Source organism: Heterodontus francisci, chromosome 9 (assembly GCF_036365525.1).
Source record: "Heterodontus francisci isolate sHetFra1 chromosome 9, sHetFra1.hap1, whole genome shotgun sequence".
NCBI lineage: Eukaryota > Metazoa > Chordata > Chondrichthyes > Heterodontiformes > Heterodontidae > Heterodontus > Heterodontus francisci.
The window spans coordinates 33,101,595-33,123,049 of record NC_090379.1 but is presented as its reverse complement, the minus strand read 5'-3'; the positions used below and the strand labels follow the sequence as shown (position 1 = coordinate 33,123,049).

The 21,455-nt window shown below is 43.4% G+C and overlaps 1 protein-coding gene across 1 annotated transcript in view; it reads right to left on the bottom strand.

The window, feature by feature from the left end:
* Nucleotides 1–21,455, bottom strand: part of itpk1a (inositol-tetrakisphosphate 1-kinase a) — a 250,394-nt gene that overhangs the window by 37,659 nt on the left and 191,280 nt on the right. The window contains exons 6-7 of the mRNA XM_068038755.1: nucleotides 3,666–3,764; nucleotides 2,176–2,216 (exon numbers count right to left, since the gene is read on the bottom strand). Of these exons, the coding sequence (XP_067894856.1) occupies nucleotides 2,176–2,216; nucleotides 3,666–3,764 (140 nt within the window). The remainder of the gene's footprint in view (nucleotides 1–2,175; nucleotides 2,217–3,665; nucleotides 3,765–21,455) is intronic.

Sequence of the window (21,455 nt, the reverse complement as noted above, 5' to 3'; positions counted from 1 at the left end):
CTGTCTTTCTTGTCATAGGCTACAGTAGACGAGTGAATGAAGTAGTCCACTGGTGGCAGTCTGTTTCTTGTTAGTTCCGGGATGAATGGCTAGCATCAGATTACTAGTGACACTGGCAGAGTACGTTCTGCACCCTTCAGATTATTTAGGTTTAAACGGTGTTGTCTAAGCAGTGTGTGTTATTGGGTTCTTGGCCTTCAGGCGGCACATATTTGTAAAATCCACGATAATCTTACAAACAGGCCTATATTTGGAGCTTCTGCAGCCAAATCAAACATCCAAGCACAAATTAAACAAATCCTCATCCATAACTATGGCTCCTCAGAGTCTGTTTCAATATGATTTATCCAACTGCTCAGTAGGATTTAGAGGTTTCCAGAAGAGCTGGAGTGCTGAGAACACCCGACCAGCAGGCTTCTTTGTCGCTGCTAACAAATGAAGTCGTAGAACAAATGCCCTGGTACTTTGGAAAGTTTGACTTAAAGGCTATCATAGCAACTATCTATAGATTTGAATTGGACGTCATCCAATTTTTTGGCCAGATATTACCCACAATCTCCTAGATCTCACTACCATAACAGAATTAGCACTATTTTAAGAATAAACATCTCCATGAAAGAATCCCAAGCTTCACAGTCCCTCAAGAGACATGCCAACGAAAACAAAGGCTAAGACCTTCAGCGACGCACTCTAAGGAATTGAAGTTCTTTAAGGGCAAACTGCTTTAAAGCAACTCCCACCATTCCATGAGAGAATGTCAGAAGTGCAATAAGGTTTGCTTAAACAGAAAACCACTAAGGCAAGTGAATTACTGCTCGGAAACAACTATTTTGGTCAGGGATGGTTTGAATAAATATTTCAAACCCCACTGGCATAACGGATCATCTAAGCCTCCATGAAATCTTGCCTGGTGCTATTGGGTTTGTTCACATTCTCACATCTCACTGGGTTAGAAACAATAAGCTCTTCACAATTATGCAAAAAGGATCAGATGGATCACGTACAGATTCTTTTAAGAAAACTCAAACCAGAATCTTGCAGTTCTCAAATGGTTCATACATACATTGTTACGACTGAGGTGGGACAAGTACACTGTTTATTCTAATTCCACTCCTCCACAGATCACAACATATGTTTAAATTTTCCCAATTACCGATATGGTTAATCATATACTCTATTCTTAATCCCAGAATAAAACACACTAACCAGGTTTCTTTAATAAACAACAAAATTATCGGTTTATTATAAAACTAGTCTTAACTAGTAATGAAGTAAAGCATAAACACACAGACTGAAATGTTCAAGTGCCCTTTTGACCTTAGCCACACACACACACACACACACACCCACCAGTTAATCGGAAAAATAAAGGAATTTTTGTTCAGTGCTCTGTTACAAACAAAAAAAAACACTTGGGTTGAATACTTGCTCATTCTTGAAGACAACAGCAGATGAGATATGTTGTGTTCCAAAACTGGCAGACAGTCTAGCCTCTGGGAACACCTAGATGGGTCACTGGGATCTTTTAGAACAGTTCTTTTCAGACGGCATTGAGAATTAATTTAGCAGACTCCTCTTCGAAGACAGGAGACGAGAAGAGTTGACACAGTGGACTTCTTAGGGTCTTTCAGAGAGGTGCTGGAAAGCTGAGCTGGGTTGTTGTCTTCTTCCTTGGGAATTCTCTTCTCCTTCTGCAGACTTGACTCTAACAAGAATCTGGTCTCTTCCTCCATGACACTTCAGCAGCAAGCACTAACTTTATCTCATGCCAGAAGATAAACACTGACACTACAACCAAAAGCTTGCGAGTTTGCACCTCTCTCAGGTGCGCACTGCTGCTCTCAGGCTTGTCCTGTCAAGGGGCGCACGACTATCACTTTTCTGCACACATTTTACCCAATTACCAGGGTTTCTGTTCTATTTTTAATTTGAGTCATGTGACAACCAATAAACATTGTTGCCAAACTAGTTCTTTCAGTGTCCTTTTGATAACCACTTGGAAAAAAAACTAGTACAACATTTCTTCAGTTTGACTATGAATTCCTCAAAAAATATTTAACCAAAAACAGAAGCACTTTCATAACAACATGCATATAGACATGGGAAACTCTTTCAAGTAAACTGGGTCTTAGTGAAGCTAAGTTATTTCTTACAAATCTTTGTGTTGTTACTCACCTCATGAGAGTTGGTGCCGTGTGCCACTCTGGTTTTGCAAACTACAAAAAGAAACAGGAGATCATCAAAATGTTTGGCGTGACCAAGAAAACAGCCCGACAACCTCCACTCCCAACTCCTCCCTCAAACTAGTTTGGATGAGGAAAAATCTAACTCCAGGAACAATATTATCATGTAGTATCATCAAACTTTGGTCCAGTGTAGTCTGGCCAACACAAAAACCCAACTGTGAGAGAGCAACAGAGAAACACACAGCTGTGACCAAGAGAAACCAGTAAATATGTAAACATGGGGGAATTAAAATTTCTCCACTCAAATAGGTGAAGTGGCACAGGACTCCTGCTCTCCCTAACCATACCAAAGGCCAGGACTACTCCACAAGGGGAAACCATGGCACTGTGCCCGCCTGGCTGTATACAGTACCAGATCAAGGGGCAGGTTAACACAGTACAGCACAGTGGAATGGCATTGTGAAAGCACCCAGTCTTCACTGTGCTGTCAGGGGGCATGCAGTGAATGGAGGTGAGCTTTACATTCCAGGGAGATGTAGTCACTATTCTTAATATATAAAATATCAGGAGGAAGGTCAACAGGGGTCATGGTCAGCCACTTCTTGGGGAGCAGTTACTGAATTGCATTGACAGAAGCCTGGGCACCATCTTCTATCTGCCCTCTCAGCTGTGGAATAGTACGAGGCATGGTGCTGGGGTGGGGGGGTGGGGGGGGGGGGGGGTGGTGGCGAATTAAGTTAAAATGGGGCGGCAGCAGAAATGAGTAGACTTAGAGTATCACCGGTGCTATAGTTTCAAAGGGAGGCAACTTCTAAAGAAGAAAATGGTTGGGGAAGGTAGCACCTTGTATAGTGGGGCTCCAGCCACATGGTGACACGATGCAAGGTGGTTTGTGTCCCTGACCTCGCAGATCAAATTTTAGATTGGAACCCGGCCAAAACAGGGTCAAATTAAGGCTATGCACCTCTGCATTAGGAGGGAGGGAGGAATTAAATAAAAAGGAACAATGGTTTAAGTGTTCACAGGCTGCCCGCGTGCTTTTCTTTTTTAAAAAAGAGGTTATAAATTAGGAGGTCATCCACACAATCGGCTGGGCATGAGGAAGGTCGGAAAAAATAAACAGCAACTTTTGAAAAGCAACGTTTTTAAATTCTGAAAGTAACTCTGAGGTTGCCGTGAGTTGATGGGAAAGGACAAAGACAGGGTAGTTCCCCTAGCTTTTCAGAAGGCAGGTAAACACATTTTTACAGACCACTTGGCAAGACCACTTGCTGTACTACTTCCAAAGTAAAAATCACATTTCATGCTTTCCTTATATAGAAGCTGCCACAAGAAATTTATTACAATCACCAAAGTCCACTTCAAAATTGTTATTGGAAATGTTTGAACTGATTTATTACAAATATTAAATTGTAAAGCAGGAACCACAGTAAGTCTGCAGCTGTCCCTTGTGTATTGTTTCAGTTTCTGCACACTTACTGAATGGGAATGTCAGCTTGTGCTTCTCAATCTCTGCCATAGTGTCCTCCCCACACTGACTGCTGAGCTCCATAAAGGGGGGTGAACAAACTCTTTCATCTGCAAGGGAAGAAGAATCCATGATTTTAGCAGAAATGTGTTAACATGCATTGAGCTGTTGATAACAAGGCACAGTCTTCAACAAACCACTTGGCAAAACCTTTCATCCAGGTTCGTGAAGCAAGTCAGTATATTGGGGAAAAAATGTCATGGCAAGTCAACACATCACTTATGTGTATTGCGACAAAGGAGCTACATGATAATTGTTCCTCCTTGATACCAAGGACAGTGCCTCCAACACATTTTTCACACTGTCATCAATACCCCTTGGTGTTTTATTTTTCAAATAAACAGACAGAAACAGGTTTTCTTGTAGGTTTTAAGAAACAGAAAAGCAATGGCTTATTGATCAATACGCCTTATCCTAAAATTGTCGCAACTGCATCCATTCATGCATTCGCTTGCGCACACACACACACAGAAGAAACAGATAGAGAATGGGAAAAGGAAGGTGGTTTTTTAGTGAGGAGAAAGGTTACCATAAACTTGTTCAATTCTTCTTGAAATCTAGATGGATACAGGCCTGATAAGTGTAGATTTCTCTCTTGATTGAAGGTTCAATTGAAGACGGTGGACTACTTCTAACTGTCATTGCTGTATACTGTAGATTTTGGATTTTTCAGCAGGGCATGTGCTTTCTGGCTTGGCTGGAACTGTTAGATGTTGCTTCTCTCCCGGGTGAGTCTCTCTCTGGCTGTCTTTTTAAAATTAAAACCATGTCACCTTTCACCTCCTGGTAAGAGACATTCTCATCTCCACCCATGGTGATTGCGCAATGGTCCAGGATGTGGCTACTTCATACCTCCTTTATTTCAGAAGACAATATTCAATTCTGGAATGTTTTTAGGATGGGTTCCAACGATACTTTTTAACTTTGAAGATTTGTCCTTTGTCTTTGTCAGTTTGAATATGCAAAAGGCCAATCCCCTTTTCTTTGGTGGCCATTTTGGGCCATGGTTCACCTTTAAAAATAGAAGTTATTTTTAAAGACAAAGTCAGTTTTTCATAAATCTTCAGCGTTAGTGCATGATTATTGTATCATTGCACGTCCAGTATGCATGTCACTAAGTGCAACTCCGAGGAGATCACGTGACTGAAGATGGCTTGTAAATCATGACACTAGGGCACTGCAATGGTATGGGGCAGGCTCAATGGCCAGAATTTTACAGCCCCCCAATGAGCAGGCTGCCGGAAGGGGTTGGGGGCCGAAAAACTGAGTGAGAGGCGGGGTGGGGCCGTCCTCAAAGCCTTCCCACCTTCGCTGCAATTTTACGTGGCGCAGCAACTGCAAGAAACAGCCCGCCCACCCAAGGCCAATCAATGCCCTTAAGTGGCCAATTAACTGCCACTTAAGGGCCTCCTCCCATTGCCTCTGGTATTTACCCGTGGAGGGAAGAGGGGGCAAAAGCCCCAAGAACACCACCAGGTAAAACCTGACGGCATTCTTGTGGGTTGTGGTTTGGGGGGGGTAAGTAGGGGGGTGGAGAATCCTCCTGATCTGGCACCCTGTGCCCCACAGAGAGCCGCCCCCGAAGCCCCAACGCACAACACTTCCCCCCCCCCCCCACCCCCACCCACCCCCTTTGCCTCGCTGGGGCCCGGCCGATTGTCACCAGCAAGGCCCCCCAAAAAAAAGCTTACTTGAGCTCTGGGGCTGTCCTTCCTCTTGTTTCTGTTGACTGGATGCTCCCGGTGGCATAGCTGGGACTAAGAGCTGCAGGCCCTCTGATTGGCCGGCAGCTCCATTATGCAGGACTTCCTGCCTCATAGAGATGGAAGTCTGCCCAAGGCCAATTAAGGGCCTGGGGAGTGGAAATCCCAGCAGAGCTTCCCAAGCACAGTGGAGGCGGGCTCACCCCTGACTTTCCGTCCGGTGGGCGGGGCCTCCTGCCCAACGTTAATTTCTGGCCATTGGACTTTTCCAGTTGTCGTTTTCTGTACCTTGCCAGAGGGAGCCATTCACTGAATCAGAGCCTCTTACAAATTTTAAGAATAGACAAGTAGATAAAGATTTGAAGCAGAGGAACGGACAGGCCTTTGAGGAAAGAGCTGGACAGTGGGATTAGTTTTGGATCCCTCCAGCAAAAAGCCAGCAGAGGTACAAAGGGATGAATGGCCTCCCTTCTGTGCTTTACTCAATTATGGTTCTAAAGGAGAAAATCACACTGTGTTGCTTTAATATACCTCATGGTTCCCTCTGACACATCACTAGCCTAAAAGGATACTGGGATCAAAAGGAAGGGAGGAGTGATTCACACTTCAATTCTACATCAATTCTTTTGTTTCATGGAACATAAAATGCAAGCGTTCAAGACTATAAAGGGTATTTAGAAGTGCACATTTATTGATGTCAAGCACAGAAAAGGAGGAACCTGCATGAGAATGTTGCAACCCCCACTTCATATCACCTTGTGACCTATTCTATTGGCCAGACTTCAAGTTCCTCAATGAGTGAAATACTGAGCTTCAAGTGGAACACTGTCAAACTGTGTCAAAATAAACAGGAATGATGTGAAATCTCCAGGCAGCACAAACAACTTGTACACGCATTTTTGCGGTTAAAATTGAGAGTGCCTTTTAGAACAATGGAATTCTATTTATTTGGTATGACTGTATCCATCTCTGTAGAGATTAATTGCACATTCTGCAAAGTGGAATCTGAATAAACGTTACCACATTAAAGGGTTCTGGCAAAGGAAGCAGAAGTGTCAAGATTATTTAGAGCTTTCTATACTTGAAAAAGACAATGGCTTATTTGTTACAATGAGTCCAATTTCCTACACCTGAGCTCCAGTAAGCTTAGACCCCAGCTTCATTCTTCATCAAAGCTAGAATGCAATGTACTGTTCTCATTCCACAAACACCAACCTAAATCAGAGCAATTATCACTATTAGCTATCATGTTCAGATTCAAGTTGAGACAGTTACTGCTTGTGCTCTGTGGCTTCATAATTCCCTCTGTCAGCAGGGCTTCCCCAACCCTTTCCAACAACAATCCTGCTTCAATGGCACCTCACAATTTGTCTAAGGTTGGATCACAGCAAATCTCTGTGATGGCATGTTGCACAATTTCCCTGTGTGGTAAAACCTACTCATAGACAAGTACTTTCCATTTTCTCTCAAGGAACTTGCTAAGTTAAAAACCCTTATTGGTCCTGGTTCTTCTTTAATAATCAAGCATATCAGGCAGTAGCATTAATTATTTATGATGTCCCGCTCACAAAAATGACATTATGAACTAAAGTGAACTGGAGCAATTATGAACTATAAAAGCGAACTGATCAACTAGACTCCAAAAAATGGACACACTTTTGCCGCAGACAAGATGGAGTAAGAGGTCAGGTGACCTCTCCTGTACTGCAAATATACATTGTGACCGTTGGAGACTAAACCCATCACCAGGTCTGGACTAGTCCTCAGGAAGGCACATTAAAAAGCTACACAGCCCATTCAATGCTAAATAGCTCCTATCTCCAAGAATTAGGTTGACAAAGGCCTTCACAGACAAGGAGACTCCAAATTCAAAGCCAAGATAATAGGTGGGATATAAGTTAAGTCACATTCAAACCCTATTGTGTAACAATGATCCTTCGTTCAAAGACATTATATGAACACACCAAAGGAGAGTATCTATGGTCACCTGACTGAAAGCAAACCTGATTAGGTTTTTCTCCTAAAAAAAAACTTCTGAAAGACAGATGGTCAGCCAGCCAGGAAGCAGAAAATCCATTTCAGCCAAGAAGACGACCCTGCCTGCAACATCTTTATGCCACAGAGGCAGAGACACTGCAACGTGACCTTGAAAACTCCCCATTTGAGAAATCGTAACAGGATTCTCACCACTGACTGAGTCTTAACCAGAGGAATCTGCAATACTTCAGTGAACCAAGAACAGGAACACCAGGCCTGCACCACTGGTAAAGAAATACCTCCCAGAAAACTGAATGTTTCAAAGCGAATTCTTTTCACAACAATTGGACTTAAATACATTCTATCCTCTAATCTTTATCCCTTCTTGTTTGTGTGCAAGTGTGTGAATAGGTGAGGTTACAATATTATTCAGGTATTGTTTAATAAATAATTTAGCTTTCTTTTAATCTTTCGAGAAAACCTGTTGTGTGTCCTTTTATTTGACCTCTAAAAAGTTACCGTTTTAGTCCTCGAGTGTTTAAGAAACACTGTCTATGGTCAGTTCAGAGGTGAAAGTGGAAGTCATCCACACCACCTCCCCTCTGTCCGTAACAATTATTTATTTCAAATTGTTGCTGGATGAGTGTGCATCAGAGTGACGCCACAATCAACAGTGAGAGCAGGGAAACAGAGCCGCCGGGGTGAGTATACAGGTAAGCTTTAATTTTAATTTAATTTAAATCAAACATAGCATCAAACATCACAGGCAAGCAGGTAGGTGATTGGTTTGAGAAGAAGCTACCTGTTTGGTGAGTATCTGGTAAGTGAGTAAAGTAAGTAAAGTGGGTTAGTAACTAAAGTAAAGAAAAAGGTAACGTCTACAGTTTTTTTTATATATAGTGTTTTCTTTTTAAGGGAATCAAGGTCTCTAGTGTAAATAATCTTTCGTTTTTGAGTAATTTAAGGGAGTAAATTAAGGGTAAGTCATGGCAGGGCAGCTCAGCAGTGTGGAGTGCTCCTCCTGTGCAATGTGGGAAGTCAGGGACACTTCCAGTGTCCAGGGCGAACACATGTGCAGGAAGTGTCTCCAGCTGCAGCTACTCGAAATCCACGTTTCGGATCTGGAGCTGTGGCTGGGGAAACTGTGCAGCATCTGTGAGGCTGTGATCATCGCGGATAGGACGTACAGGGACGTGGTCACACTGCAGGTAAAGACTGCTCAGGCAGAAAGGGAATGGGTGACCGCCAGGCAGAGTAGAAGAACTAGGCAGGTAGTGCAGGAGTCCCCTGGGTCCATCTCCCTCTCGAACAGATTTTCCACTTTGGATACTGTTGGGCAAGATAGCTTCTCAGGGGAATGCAGCAAGAGCCAAGTCTGTGGCACCATGGGTGGCTCAGCTGCACTGGAAGGAAGGGAAAAAAGAGTGGGAGAGCTATAGGTGATAGGGAATTCTGTTTCTGTGGCTGCAAACGTGACTCCAGGATGGTATGTTGCCTCCCTGGTGCTCAGGTCAAGGATATCACGCAGCGGCTGCAAGACATTCTGAAGGTGGAAGATGAACAGTCAGAGGTCATGGTTCACAGTGGTACCAAAGACATAGGTTGAAAGAGGGATGAGGTCCCGCAACAAGAATTTAGGGAGCTAGGTAGCAGATTAAAAAGCAGGACCTCAAAAGGTTGTAATCACTGGATTACACCCGGTGCCACGTGCTAATGAGTATAGGAATAGGAGGTTAGAGCAGCTGAGTGCGTGGCTGAAGAGATGGTGAAGGAGGGAGGGCTTTAGTTTCCTGGATCACTGGGTCTGTTTCTGGCAAAGGTGGGATCTGTACAAGTTGGATGGATTGCACCTGAACTGGAACGGAATCAACATCCTTGCTGGGAGGTTTGCTAGTGCTGTTGCGGGGTGTTGGGGGGGGTGGGGGTTTAAACTAATTTGCCAGGGGGATGGGATACAGAGTGGAGATACAGTAGGAGGTGATGCTCAGTCAAATACAGAAGAGGAACTAAGTCATTCTGGAAGGCAGAGCAAATATAGATCTGTTGAGGCACAAGCAAATAATGCAAGGCTGGATTGCATCTATTTTAACACAAGGAGGCTTACAAGGAAGGCAAATGAATTGAAGGCACATGGGAATATGATATTATTACTATCACAGAGACATGGTTGAGGGAAGGGCAGGACTGGCAGCTCAGTATTCCAGGCTATAGAATCTTCAGGTGTGAACAGGGGGGTGGGGGGTGGGGGTTGTGTGTGAAAGAGGTGGTATTGCACTATTGATCAAGGAGTCAATAACTGCAGTAAGGAAGGTTCCTCAAATAGGTGATATGGGTGGAACTTAAAAGCAAAAAGAGGGCAATCACTTTGCTGGGAGTGTACTACAGGCCTCCAAATAGAGCAGATATGTAGGCAAATCTCAGAGGTGTAAAAATAAGAGGTTAATAATAGTAGGGGATTTCAACTTCCCCAATATTAACTGGGATAGTCTTCGTGCAAAAGGTTTAAAGGGGGCAGAATTCTTAAAGTGCATCCAGAAGAGCTTTTGGAGCCAGCATGTAGAAAGTCCTACAAGACAAGTGACTGTACTGGACCTAATCTTAGGGAATGAAGCCAGAAAAATGGTAGAAGTGTCAGCGGGGAAGCATTTTGGGGATAGTGACCATAACATAAGAACTAGGAGCAGGAGTAGGCAATTCAGCCCCTCGGGCCTGCTCAGCCATTCAATACGATCATGGCTGATCTCATCTTGGCCTCAACTCCACTTTCCTGCCCGTTCTCCATAACCCTTCAACCCATTTCTAATTAAAAATCTGTCTATCTCCTCCTTAAATTTACCCAATGTCCCGGCATCCACTGCACTCTGGGGTAGTGAATTCCACAGATTCACAACCCTTTGAGAGAAGTAATTTCTCATCTCGGTTTTAAATCTGCTACCCCTTATCCTAAAACTATGACCTCTTGTTCTAGATTGCCCCACCAGAGGAAACATCCTATGTCTACTTTGTCAATCCCTTTAATCATCTTAGATACCTCAATTCGATCTTCTCACATTCTTCTAAACTCCAGAGAGTAAAGGCCTAACCTGCTCAATCTCTCTTCAAAAGACAAACCCCTCATCACTGGAATCAAACTAGTGAACCTCCTCTGAACTGCCTCCAATGCATATACATCCCTCCTTAAACAAGGGGACCAAAACTGTATGCAATACTCCAGGTGCAGTCTTACTAATGCCTTGTACAGTTGCAGCAACACTTCCCTACTTTTATACTCTATTCAGGACTGAGATGAGGAGAAACTTCTTCACCCAGAGAGTGGTGAGCCTCTGGAATTCGCTAGCACAGAAAGCAGTCGAGGCCAAAACATTGTATGTTTTCAAGAAGGAGTTAGATATAGCTCTTGGGTCTAAAGGGATCAAAGGGTATGGGGCGAAAGCGGGAACAGGTTACTGAGTTGGATGATCAGCCATGATCATAATGAATGATGGAGCAGGCTCGAAGGGGCGAATGGCCTACTCCTGCTCCTATTTTCTAAGTTTATGTCTATGTTTCTATTCCTTTAGCAATAAATACCAAAATTCCATTTGCCTTCCTTATCACCTGCTGTACCTGCAAAAACTAGTTTTCTGTGATCAGGCACAGGAACACCCAGATCCCTCTGCACCGAAACACTCTGAAGTTTCTCTCCATTTTAATAATTTGTCTTTCTGTTCTTCCGACCAAAATGGATAACCTCACACTTATCCACATTAAAATCCATTTGCCAAATTTTGGCCCATTTATCTAATCTATCCATATCCATTTGTAGATTTCTTATTTCTTTATTGCAACTTACTGTCCCACCTATTTTAGTGTCATCTGCAAATTTGGCTATAGTACCTTCTACCCCTGCATCCAAGTCATTTATATAGATTGTAAATAAATGGGGCCCCGAGGACTGAACCCTGTGGCACCCCACTAGTTACATCTTGCCAACCAGAAAAAGACCCATTTATCCCAACTCTCTGTATTCTGTTGGTGAGCCAATCCTCTATCCAAGCCAATAAATTGCCCTTAACCCCATGTGAACTCACCTTGTGTATTAAACCTTTTGTGAGGCACCTGATCAAATGCCTTCTGGAAGTCTAGATAAACTACATCTACAGGATCCCCATTATCCACTTTACTTGTTACATCTTCGAAGAACTCTAGCAAATTAGTCAAACACGATTTACCCTTCATAAAACCATGCTGACTCTGATGGATTGCATTTTGACTTTCTAAATGTCCTGTTATTACTTACTTAATAATGGATTCTAACAATTTCCCAATGACAGATGTTAAACTAACCGGGCTATAGTTTCCTACTTTCTGCCTCCCTCCCTTTTTGAATAAGGGCATTACATTAGCTTTTTTCCAAACCACTGGAACCTTTCCCGTATCCAGAGAATTTTGGAATATTATAACCAATGGATCCACTATCTCCGCTGCCAATTCCTTCAAGACCCTAAGATTTAACTCTAAGATTTAAGGTAGTTATGGAAAAGAACAAAGATAGACCCGAAATAAAGGTATTGGCCAGAGTGGACTGGGAGCAGCCACTTGTAGGAAAGATTGTGTTCAGGGCCAACATGTTCCCATAAAGGTGAAGGGTAGGACCAACAAGTCCAGGGAGCCCTGGATGTCAAGGGATATAGAGGATTGGATAAGGAAATAAAAAGGAGGCTTATGGCAGATTCAGAGGGCTGAAAAGAGCGGAGGCCCAAGAGGAGTATAGAAAGTGTATGGGGGTACTTAAAAAAGTAATTAGAAGAGCGAAGAGGGGGCATAAAAAAAACACTGGCGGGCAAGATAAAGGAAAATCCCAAGTATAAGAAGTAATTTATAAGTATATTAAGGGCAAGAGAATAACCAGGGAAACATTAGGGACCAAAGTGGCAATCTGTGTGTGGAGCCGGAGGACGTAGTTAAGCTTTTAAGTTATTACTTTCCATCTGTGTTCACTATGGAAAAGGACGATATAGGTGTAGAGATCAGGAAGGGGGATTGTGATATACTTGAACATATTAGCATTGAAAGGGAGGAGGTTTTAGCAGGCTTATAAAGTGGATAAATCCCCAGGCCCAGCTGAGATGTTTTCCAGGCTGTTAGGTGAGGCAAGGGAGGAGATTGCAGGGGCTCGGACACAAATTTTCAAATCCTCTCTGGCCACAGGAGAGGTACCAGAGGACTGGAGGACAGTGAACGTGATTCAAGAAGGGTAGCAGGGATAAACCAAGTAATTAAAGGCCAGTGAGTCTAACATCAGTGGTAGGGAAACTATTAGAAAAAATTCTGAGGGACAGGATTAATCTCCACTCGGAGAGGTAGGGATTAATCAAGGACATGGTGGATTTGTCTTGCGCTCATTAGGACAATCCACAAATTTGATTGAATTGTTCGAGGAAGTGACTAGATGTGTAGATGAGTGTAAAGCAGTTGATGTAGCCTACATGGACTTCAGTAAGGCTTTTGATAAGGTCCCGCATTGGAGATTGGTCAAGAAGGCAAGAGCCAATGGGATCCAGGGAAATTTGGCAAATTGGATCCAAAATTGGCTTAATCGTAGGAGGCAGAGGGGGATAGTCGAGGGTTGCTTTTGCCATTGGAAGCCAGTGACCAGCGGTGTACCACAGGGATCGGTACTGTGTCTCTTGCTGTTCATAGTGCACATTAATGATTTAGATGTGAATATGGGAGGTATGATCAGTAAGTTCGCATTTGACACGAAAATTGGTGGTGTCGTAAATAGTGAGGAAGAAAGTCTTAGATTACAGGACCATATAGATGGGCTGGTAAGATGGGCAGAGCAGTGGACAATGGAATTTAGTCGTGAGAAGTGTGAGGTGATGCATTTTGAGAGGACCAACAAGGCCAGGGAATATACAATGGATGGTAGGACCCTAGGAAGTACAGAGGGTCAGAGGGACCTTGGTGTACTTGTCCATAGATCACTGAAGGCAGCAGCACAGGTAGATAAGGTAGGAAGGCATATGGGATACTTGCCTTTATTAGCCAAGGCGTAGAATATAAGAGCAGGGAGGTTATGATGGAGCTGTATAAAACACTAGTTAGGCCACAGCTGGAGTACTGTGTACAGTTCTGGTCACAACACTACAGGAAGGATGTGATTGCACTGGAGAGGGTGCAGAGGAGATTCACCAGGATGTTGCCTGGGCTGGAGCACTTCAGCTAAGAGGAGAGACTTGATGGGCCTGGTTGTTTTCCTTAGAACAGAGAAGGCTGAGGAAGGACCTGATTGCCCCTCATAATTTTGTATAACTCAAAGATAAGGTAGATAGAAAGAAACAAACTTTTTCCCTTAGCGGTGGTGTCAATAACCAGGGGGCATAGATTTAAGGTAAGGGGCAGGAGGTTTAGAGGGGATTTGAGGAAAGATTTTTTCACCCAGAGGGTAGTTGGAATCTGGAACACATTGCCAGAAGGGATGGTAGAGGCAGAAACCCTCACAACATTTAAGTAGTATTTAGATGAGCAGTTGAAACGCCATAGCATACAGGGCTACGGGCCAAATGCTGGAAAATGGGATTAGAATAGATAGGTGCTTGATGGCCGGCACGGACACGATGGACCGAAGGGCCTGTTTCTATGCTGTATAACTGTATGACTCTATGACATGGCTGTGTGGATATGATGAAAGATACAATTGAATACAGAACCTTTCTGTGCTTCATGGGAGAAGCTTAAAGTAAGATCTAACTAAAGTGTTCAAAATCATGAGAGGTTTTCAGAAGGGAAATAATGAAATATTATTTCCAGAAGTCGATCAGTAACAAGAGAACATACATTTAAAACTAGTACAGGAAACATAAAAGGGTGGGGGGTGCATTGGAGGAAAAGTTTTAATGGTGGTTAGAATATAGAAGACATTACCAAAAGTGGCTATTAAAGACAATTACAGCACAATATTTAAGGATTTTGATAAACACTTGAAAGACGATGTTAAAAAGGGAGAGAGCAAGAAAATGGGATGAATATACATAGCTCTGGTGTGCAGATAGAGGTGGCACCAGCATAATATTCAGAAATGGTCCACAGTGAGGCTTAAACTTCTACAATCCAATCAAGATGCAAGACTTATTTACATATAGGAAGTTAGACTAGCCTCTGGGGACTAAAGAGAAGAGAAAGGAACTTGTAGGGTTGAATCCATGTTAACACAACCATCAACCTCAAACAGATTAGCAAAACATGAACAAAAATGGGTTCCATGCAGTCTGTTAAAACCGAGCTAGACAAATTCCTGAGAGAGGAAGGTATCACAAGTTAAAGATGGTAGATGAGGGGGAGCTGCGATTATTGGTACTCATGCATCACCATATAGTTTCCTGGAGCCTGGTTGATTGACTTCAGGGGTTAGAGAAGGTGTTTTACCTAAATTAGTCTGTCTCACCCAGGAGATTGCATGAGTTGGTGGGGGAGCTGATCATGCATATGGGCTGCACCATATCTGAATGGGGTTAGCCTGCTGAACCAGGCGGTCTGTTTCCCTCCCTTTACATACGATCGCAGCAAGTAAGTCACCGTGGCAATTTTAACCACCCGCCAGCTGGGCAGGGTTTAAGATCGGCCCTTAAATTTTCAATGAAATGTCAATGGATTGCCACATTTGAGGATTCCTTCCAACAACAGTCTAACCTAAAATGCATCTCACCACTGAAAATGATATAAGCTGCAGTGAGATGAATTCTGATCAAGCTTCAATAAAGAACACTTAATATTCACAACCTGATTTAGAGAAACAGAAGTGACTGCTTGAATGCCACCGACAATCAGCCAGGGTGTACGAGTTGCTACTAGAACATTGCCAGTGGTTCCAAACACACAAATTTCTTTCGGTATTTTATACTGCTTACAAGGAAAATACCAGCTTACGATATCCAACAGTCCATTTTCTTTCCTCAGGTATCAAAGCTTTGAAGCACATAGATGTACCATTAAGGAAAGCAATACTTATGTTTGTAGTTTGGCTGTGATTATCCTTTTCCCCACAATTCGTGAATTATAAACTCCTGAGTTACAATCCACTTACTTCCCCATTTTAAAATGTTGTGCATACTCTATGCTGATGAAGAAACAACAGGTGTTGACCTGTTAAGTGTTCTAATGCCAGATTATACTCAATGTATTCTCCCAGTTTGTGACACTGAACGCACCTACATCCTGCTGTCATTTAAATCTTTGGCAAAAACCACCTGAAGCACAGGCAAAGGCAAATCTTTGTGCGCAACCTCCCTGTGCTTGACAGAGTGAATAGTTCACATGGCTGCCCCGCAAGGCTTTAATACTACGGTCAATTCACTGAGGAGGGCTGAAAAGGTTCAGTACGTATATCAGTCCGCTCTGGAATTCTTCCTCCCAAAACCTTCCTGTTGCCGAGAACTTTTGCAAACTGTAAGTAATTTTACTCCTGTGTCACTGCAAACTATTGTAATTAGGGAATGGGGAATGGTGGAGGAAGAGGTTGGGATGGGGGAAGTTAAACGCTGCTCATTTTAGCCTCACTGCAAGTTTGCATTTTCTTGTATCTAAACAGAATTGACAAGGTGATGGTCACATTAAGCCAATGCAGCAATTTGCATGATACAGTGCTTTTAATATAGCAAAATATCCCAAGGTGCGTTATGAAGGAAGAGGTAGGGACTAGATACAAGTAAAAGCTGGAGAAAAAAAAAAAAGAGTTCATGGAGGTGGCTACTGAGGCAAGTTTTTAAACAGACTTTTGAAAGTGGGGTGAGATGTAGTAAGGATGAGAGGGGATGAAAACAATTTCAGAGTGCAGTCCCTGCCAACCCCAAGACAAGCGTCTAAACATTCTGCCACCAAAGCTCAAGCAGAAGGAAGAATGTATCATAGTCCAGTCTCAGTGAAGACCTGGAGGTACGATCAGTGGTAAATGGAGAGATGGTTGTCCAAGGGCAAGGACTTTGAAGTCAAAAACAATTTTGATTTGGATCATCAGAGGTCCAGCAGGGCAATAAACCAGTCAGAAAAGCCCTTAAAAGTTTGGTTTAGATCTATGGCTACAGGATGAAACCAAAAAGCACACAATGAAACATTGCTTTTTTTTTTTGGGAAGGTTTTCTTTTAAAAACAGAGAAGTTCAACATGTCTGCCATGTCTTTTTAAAATTAATAGTCTTTTTCCCAATTCCACTTTTGCAAACTCTCCTCAATACCAGTAGACTTTCCAACTAAGCGAAGCGTGACACAGAGTGATATAGCCAAGGAAGGTCCTTAATTTGATTCCTGTTCTGTGCCATTTTAGCTGATTCACAGGTTACTGCACTTGCTCTCCATACACTGAGGGTGGTGGTGGGGGTGGTTGGAGTTCTGCCTCAAGATGTGCATATATGGACATTAGCTGTAAAAAAGATTAGGCTTGGTACTCCAGCACTCCAAATCCAGGCTCTCACATGAAGTACAACCATTTGGGCAAAGTACCAGAAGGTGGTCAATGCTGTGGAACTGCACCCAAACATTAGTCAGTGTCTTTCGATAAGAAGGGGACAAAACTGGAATGAGGAGGGATCATCACATTTCATCCTTCCGCACATTGCCCTACACCCAAGGGTTTACCACAATTATCTCCAATGGCATTCCATCAACAGCAGTGGAATTACTGGCAGGGAACAGTTGGTTACCATTAGCGTTTCCCTCATCGAGATGGAATGTCTTGCTGCTTTGCAGCAATTCTTCAAGCAGCTTGGCTGCAAGATGACAAATCTCACTCAGCATGAAACAGGCAAATTGAGCAACAAACAGCCCTTGGGAGTCAAATGGAAGTGTCTGGCAAAGTAAAGCCACCAACAGGCTGGGCTAGCAAACTGCCGAATAGTTCTAAGCAAAAAGAAAATGCTTCAAAAATTAAGAAAATTGGGTGCAATGCTGGTCGTCAGATTTCAGGTTAAGAATGCCGGACTTCCAACTGAGGCAGAGGAGTTTGGATCTTATTTTGAATGGGCAATCATATCTGAGCTTTGGTGATTTTAACTGGAGTCACCTCAGCGAAAAAAGGTGACTAAGTTGATCCAACAAGCAAAACGGGGTTGTCTGTGGACTTGGCAGTCTCATGCACTGACAATAATCTGGATTAGAAGTTGAAAGTGGAGCTAATTAGGGATTTATAAACATTAGTTGTGAAGCAAAGTGATGCGAAACTGGAAGATGCAGTTTCACATTGCTTCAATTGATGGCACGTGCAGTGTACATTCAGTGTGTCGACAAACTTGGTTAACACAGTGCTCAAAAGCTACTTTTAAAACTTGCCTGTAATTTAAGTGCAATGGGGGCAGGGTGTCGCTCCTCTTGGTTTTAAACTCATTTAGATTTCTAACTGTTTGTAGAGGACTTCATGCACTTATCCAGGCATATGTCGAGCTCTCCGGGGGTAGGACAGAGTTCCAGCCAGGCAGGTGCCAAGCAATGTAAACAGGGCTCTGCCCAGCTGAAACCAGAAGAGCCATTACCAATCTGAGACCAGTAGCTGCAGTCTAAATGCAGCCTAGAAAACAGAAACAAAATTAAAACTGCTTGATTGCAATACAGTTAGACCAAGCAGAGTCAGTAGATATAGTGAGCTTGCTAACAGCTCTGCAAATTATTCCTTAGTCTAAGACTCAACACAAGCTATCTATATAAAAAAAAAGAGGCCATAATTTTACATAGGCATCATTGCTATTTTGGGGTCAGAAAAATAAACTTCTGTTTCTGATTGCTGGCTCTGATACGGTGAATACAGACTCCCTCACATACAAGTATTAACTCAGTGTCTTCTGCCCCACACATCATACAGAGATTCCCAATTTCACGACAAGTTCTTGCTGATTGAGATTGCATCACCTTTAATCATGCTGACCTCCAACCAGCTCCCAGTTAATGGCACCCATTTCCATTAGTCTACGAGCTGCTTAGAAAAAAAGTCCAACTGCTGGGAACCCGTAGGAGCAACTTGCTCACCCCCACCTATACTAAAATAAAATGGTACACTGCGGCTGAAGTGATAAGAAAAGAACAAAAATGTTGCTTCAAAGAGATTGATTTTAATTTGCCAGACTGTTAATAAAATGCCTCTACAAATTAGGACTTTACATATGAAGATATCCTGCTCCTTTAAAACATCCTGCTTTATGCCCCAACATATTTCTTAAAATTAGATTCATCCCATTCTAGGAATGCTCTGAGCCATGGGGAAAACACCCGGTAACTCTGTGAGCTACCGTTCCTGCACTGGCAGGGCAAAGAAGGTTCAACTGAGATTATAGCTAAAAAGGTTAAGTATCATGACAAAGGCAAAATGCCAACTATCACCTGTTGCAAGCACAGACCATGCTAAGAACAAACCCTTCTCCCTCCACACAAGTCCTGAAACAAGAAGCAGCCTGTGGTTTTCCCACTTCATCTGGCAAAAATCCAAGACAGACAGGCCTCAATTTTCTTCCTTGCTGGTCTCAACTCCCCACACAAGACCAGTTCAGATGCACAGATCACACCAATCCAACAAATTCGATCTGACTCTGGCCTATCCAAAATGAAGTTAAAGCAGTAAGTAGAATTCAGGCAAGCAATGAGGTAAAACACCCTTTGAACGGCATCAGCTCATGAACTATCTGCTGGCTTAATATTACACAAACAATAGGCTCACTGTTGTCACAGTTGACTCTGCCTGTACAACATCACTACACGGCAGCAACCTGTGTGAACTCCCATATGATACAGTTTGGCTACTTTATTTACCAAAGGCCATGGTATCCTTCTTATTGGCTTTGGTTATCATCCAGCTTAACAGTGAACTGTTCATAAAACAATGTAAATAACTTGAACTGATGAAATACTGTTTAACTGCCTTCAGAAGCCTGCAGGTGAGCAAAGACTGTGAACATAAATTATTTTATTGCACGCTCACGACCTCGCTGGGGCTCGGTTCATAGAAAGACAAATTTATGCATCGGGGCAAGTTCAAGATCAATTACTACTTTCCATGATAAGTGCATTTATATAGCAGCTTTAACATAGAAAAAAATATTGAAGGAGAGTGGGCACAGATTTATGAGGAAACAACACATTCAAAAACCTTGGACAAGAAAGGGATGTTAGCAACAGGACGGTATTTACAGAGGACAAAGGGGTCGATGCTGGGTTTTCTTTTTGAGGAGGACGACGATGACGGCTGTTTGAAAAGGAGGAGAAAGGGGGCAATGCTTAAGAACAGGTAGCCATTTACAACATCAGCTAGAATAGGGACCAGGAAAGGAATTTGGGTGATCAGGAGTATAGGGGGAAAATGGAGTCGGAGGTCGATCTTGCTCAATTGAATGGCAATCAGCAGGCCTTCCACCTACTTGGCTCACGCATGAAGAAAACTGCCCACTTGGCTCTATTGGGTAACCGAAACCCACAGGCCCATACCACAGTACAGACAGCATCTTCAAAAGAAGGAAAAAGATAGTCATTTGGTAGTACAGAACCTGGTAATGGAGAGGGATAGGTATGTGCAACAGGGCAAGGTTTACAATTGGGGGAAGGGTAGATATGATGCTGTCAGGCAGGAACTGAGGAGCATAAGTTGGGAGCATATGCTGGCAGGGAAGGGCACGGTCGAAATGTGGAACTTTTTCAAGGAGCAGATAGTAGGGGCCATTGATAAGCATGTCCCTGTCAGACAGGGAAGGGATGGTCATGTGAGGGAACCGTGGTTGACAAGAGAGGTTGAGAGTCTTGTTAGGAAGAAGAAGGATGCGTATATAAGGTTGAGGAAAAAGGGCACAGGCATAGCTCTGGAGGGATACAAGATGGCCAGGAAGGATCTGAAGAAAGGGATTAGGAGAGCTAAGAGAGGGCATGAAAAATGCTTGGCGGGTAGGATAAAAGAAAACCCCAAGGCCTTTTACGCGTATGTCAGAAATATGAGGATGACTAGGGGGACCGTAGGTCCGGTCAAGGACAATAGCGGGAGACTGTGTGTTGAGCCGGAAGAGATAAGTGAGGTTTTGAATGAGTACTTCTCTTCGGTATTTACGAATGAGAAGGGGTGTATTACTGAAGAGGACGGTGTGAAACAGACTGGTAAGCTCGAGGAAGTGCTCGTTAGGAGGGAAGATGTGTTGGGGTTTTTGAATAACTTGAAGATAGACAAGTCTCCCGGGCCTGACGGGGTATATCCAAGGATGTTATGGGAAGCAAGGGATGAAATTGCAGAGCCGCTGGCAATGATCTTTTCATCTTCTCTGTTGACGGGGGTGGTACCAGGTGATTGGAGGGTGGCAAATGTTGTGCCCCTGTTCAAGAAAGGGAATAGGAACAACCCTGGGAATTACAGGCCAGTTAGTCTTACTTCGGTGGTAGGCAAGTTGATGGAAAAGGTGCTGAGGGATAGGATTTCTGAGCATCTGGAAAGACACTGCTTGATTCGGGACAGTCAGCACGGTTTTGTGAGGGGTAGGTCTTGCCTCACAAGCCTGATTGAATTCTTTGAGCAGGTGACCAAGCAAGTGGATGAGGGTAAACCAGTGGATGTGGTGTACATGGATTTTAGTAAGGCATTTGATAAGGTCCCCCATGGTAGACTTATGGAGAAAGTCAGGAGGCATGGGAGAGTGGGGAATGTGGCCAGTTGGATTAAGAATTGGCTAACTGATAGAAGGCAGAGAGTGGTCTTAGATGGTAAATACTCAGCCTGGAGCCCAGTTACCAGTGGCGTGCCACAGGGATCAGTTCTGGGTCCTCTCCTGTTTGTGATTTTTATTAACGACTTGGATGAGGAAGTCGAAGGGTGGGTCAGTAAATTTGCAGATGATACAAAGGTTGGTGGAGTTGTGGATACCGAGGAGGGCTATTGTCGTCTGCAAAGGGACTTGGATAGGTTGCAGTGCTGGGCTGAAAAGTGGCAGATGGAGTTTAACCCTGAAAAGTGTGAGGTCGTCCATTTTGGAAGGACAAACACGAATGCAAAATACTGGGTTAACGGTAGGGTTCTTGGGCATGTGGAGGAGCAGAGAGACCTTGGGGTCTATGTGCATAGATCGTT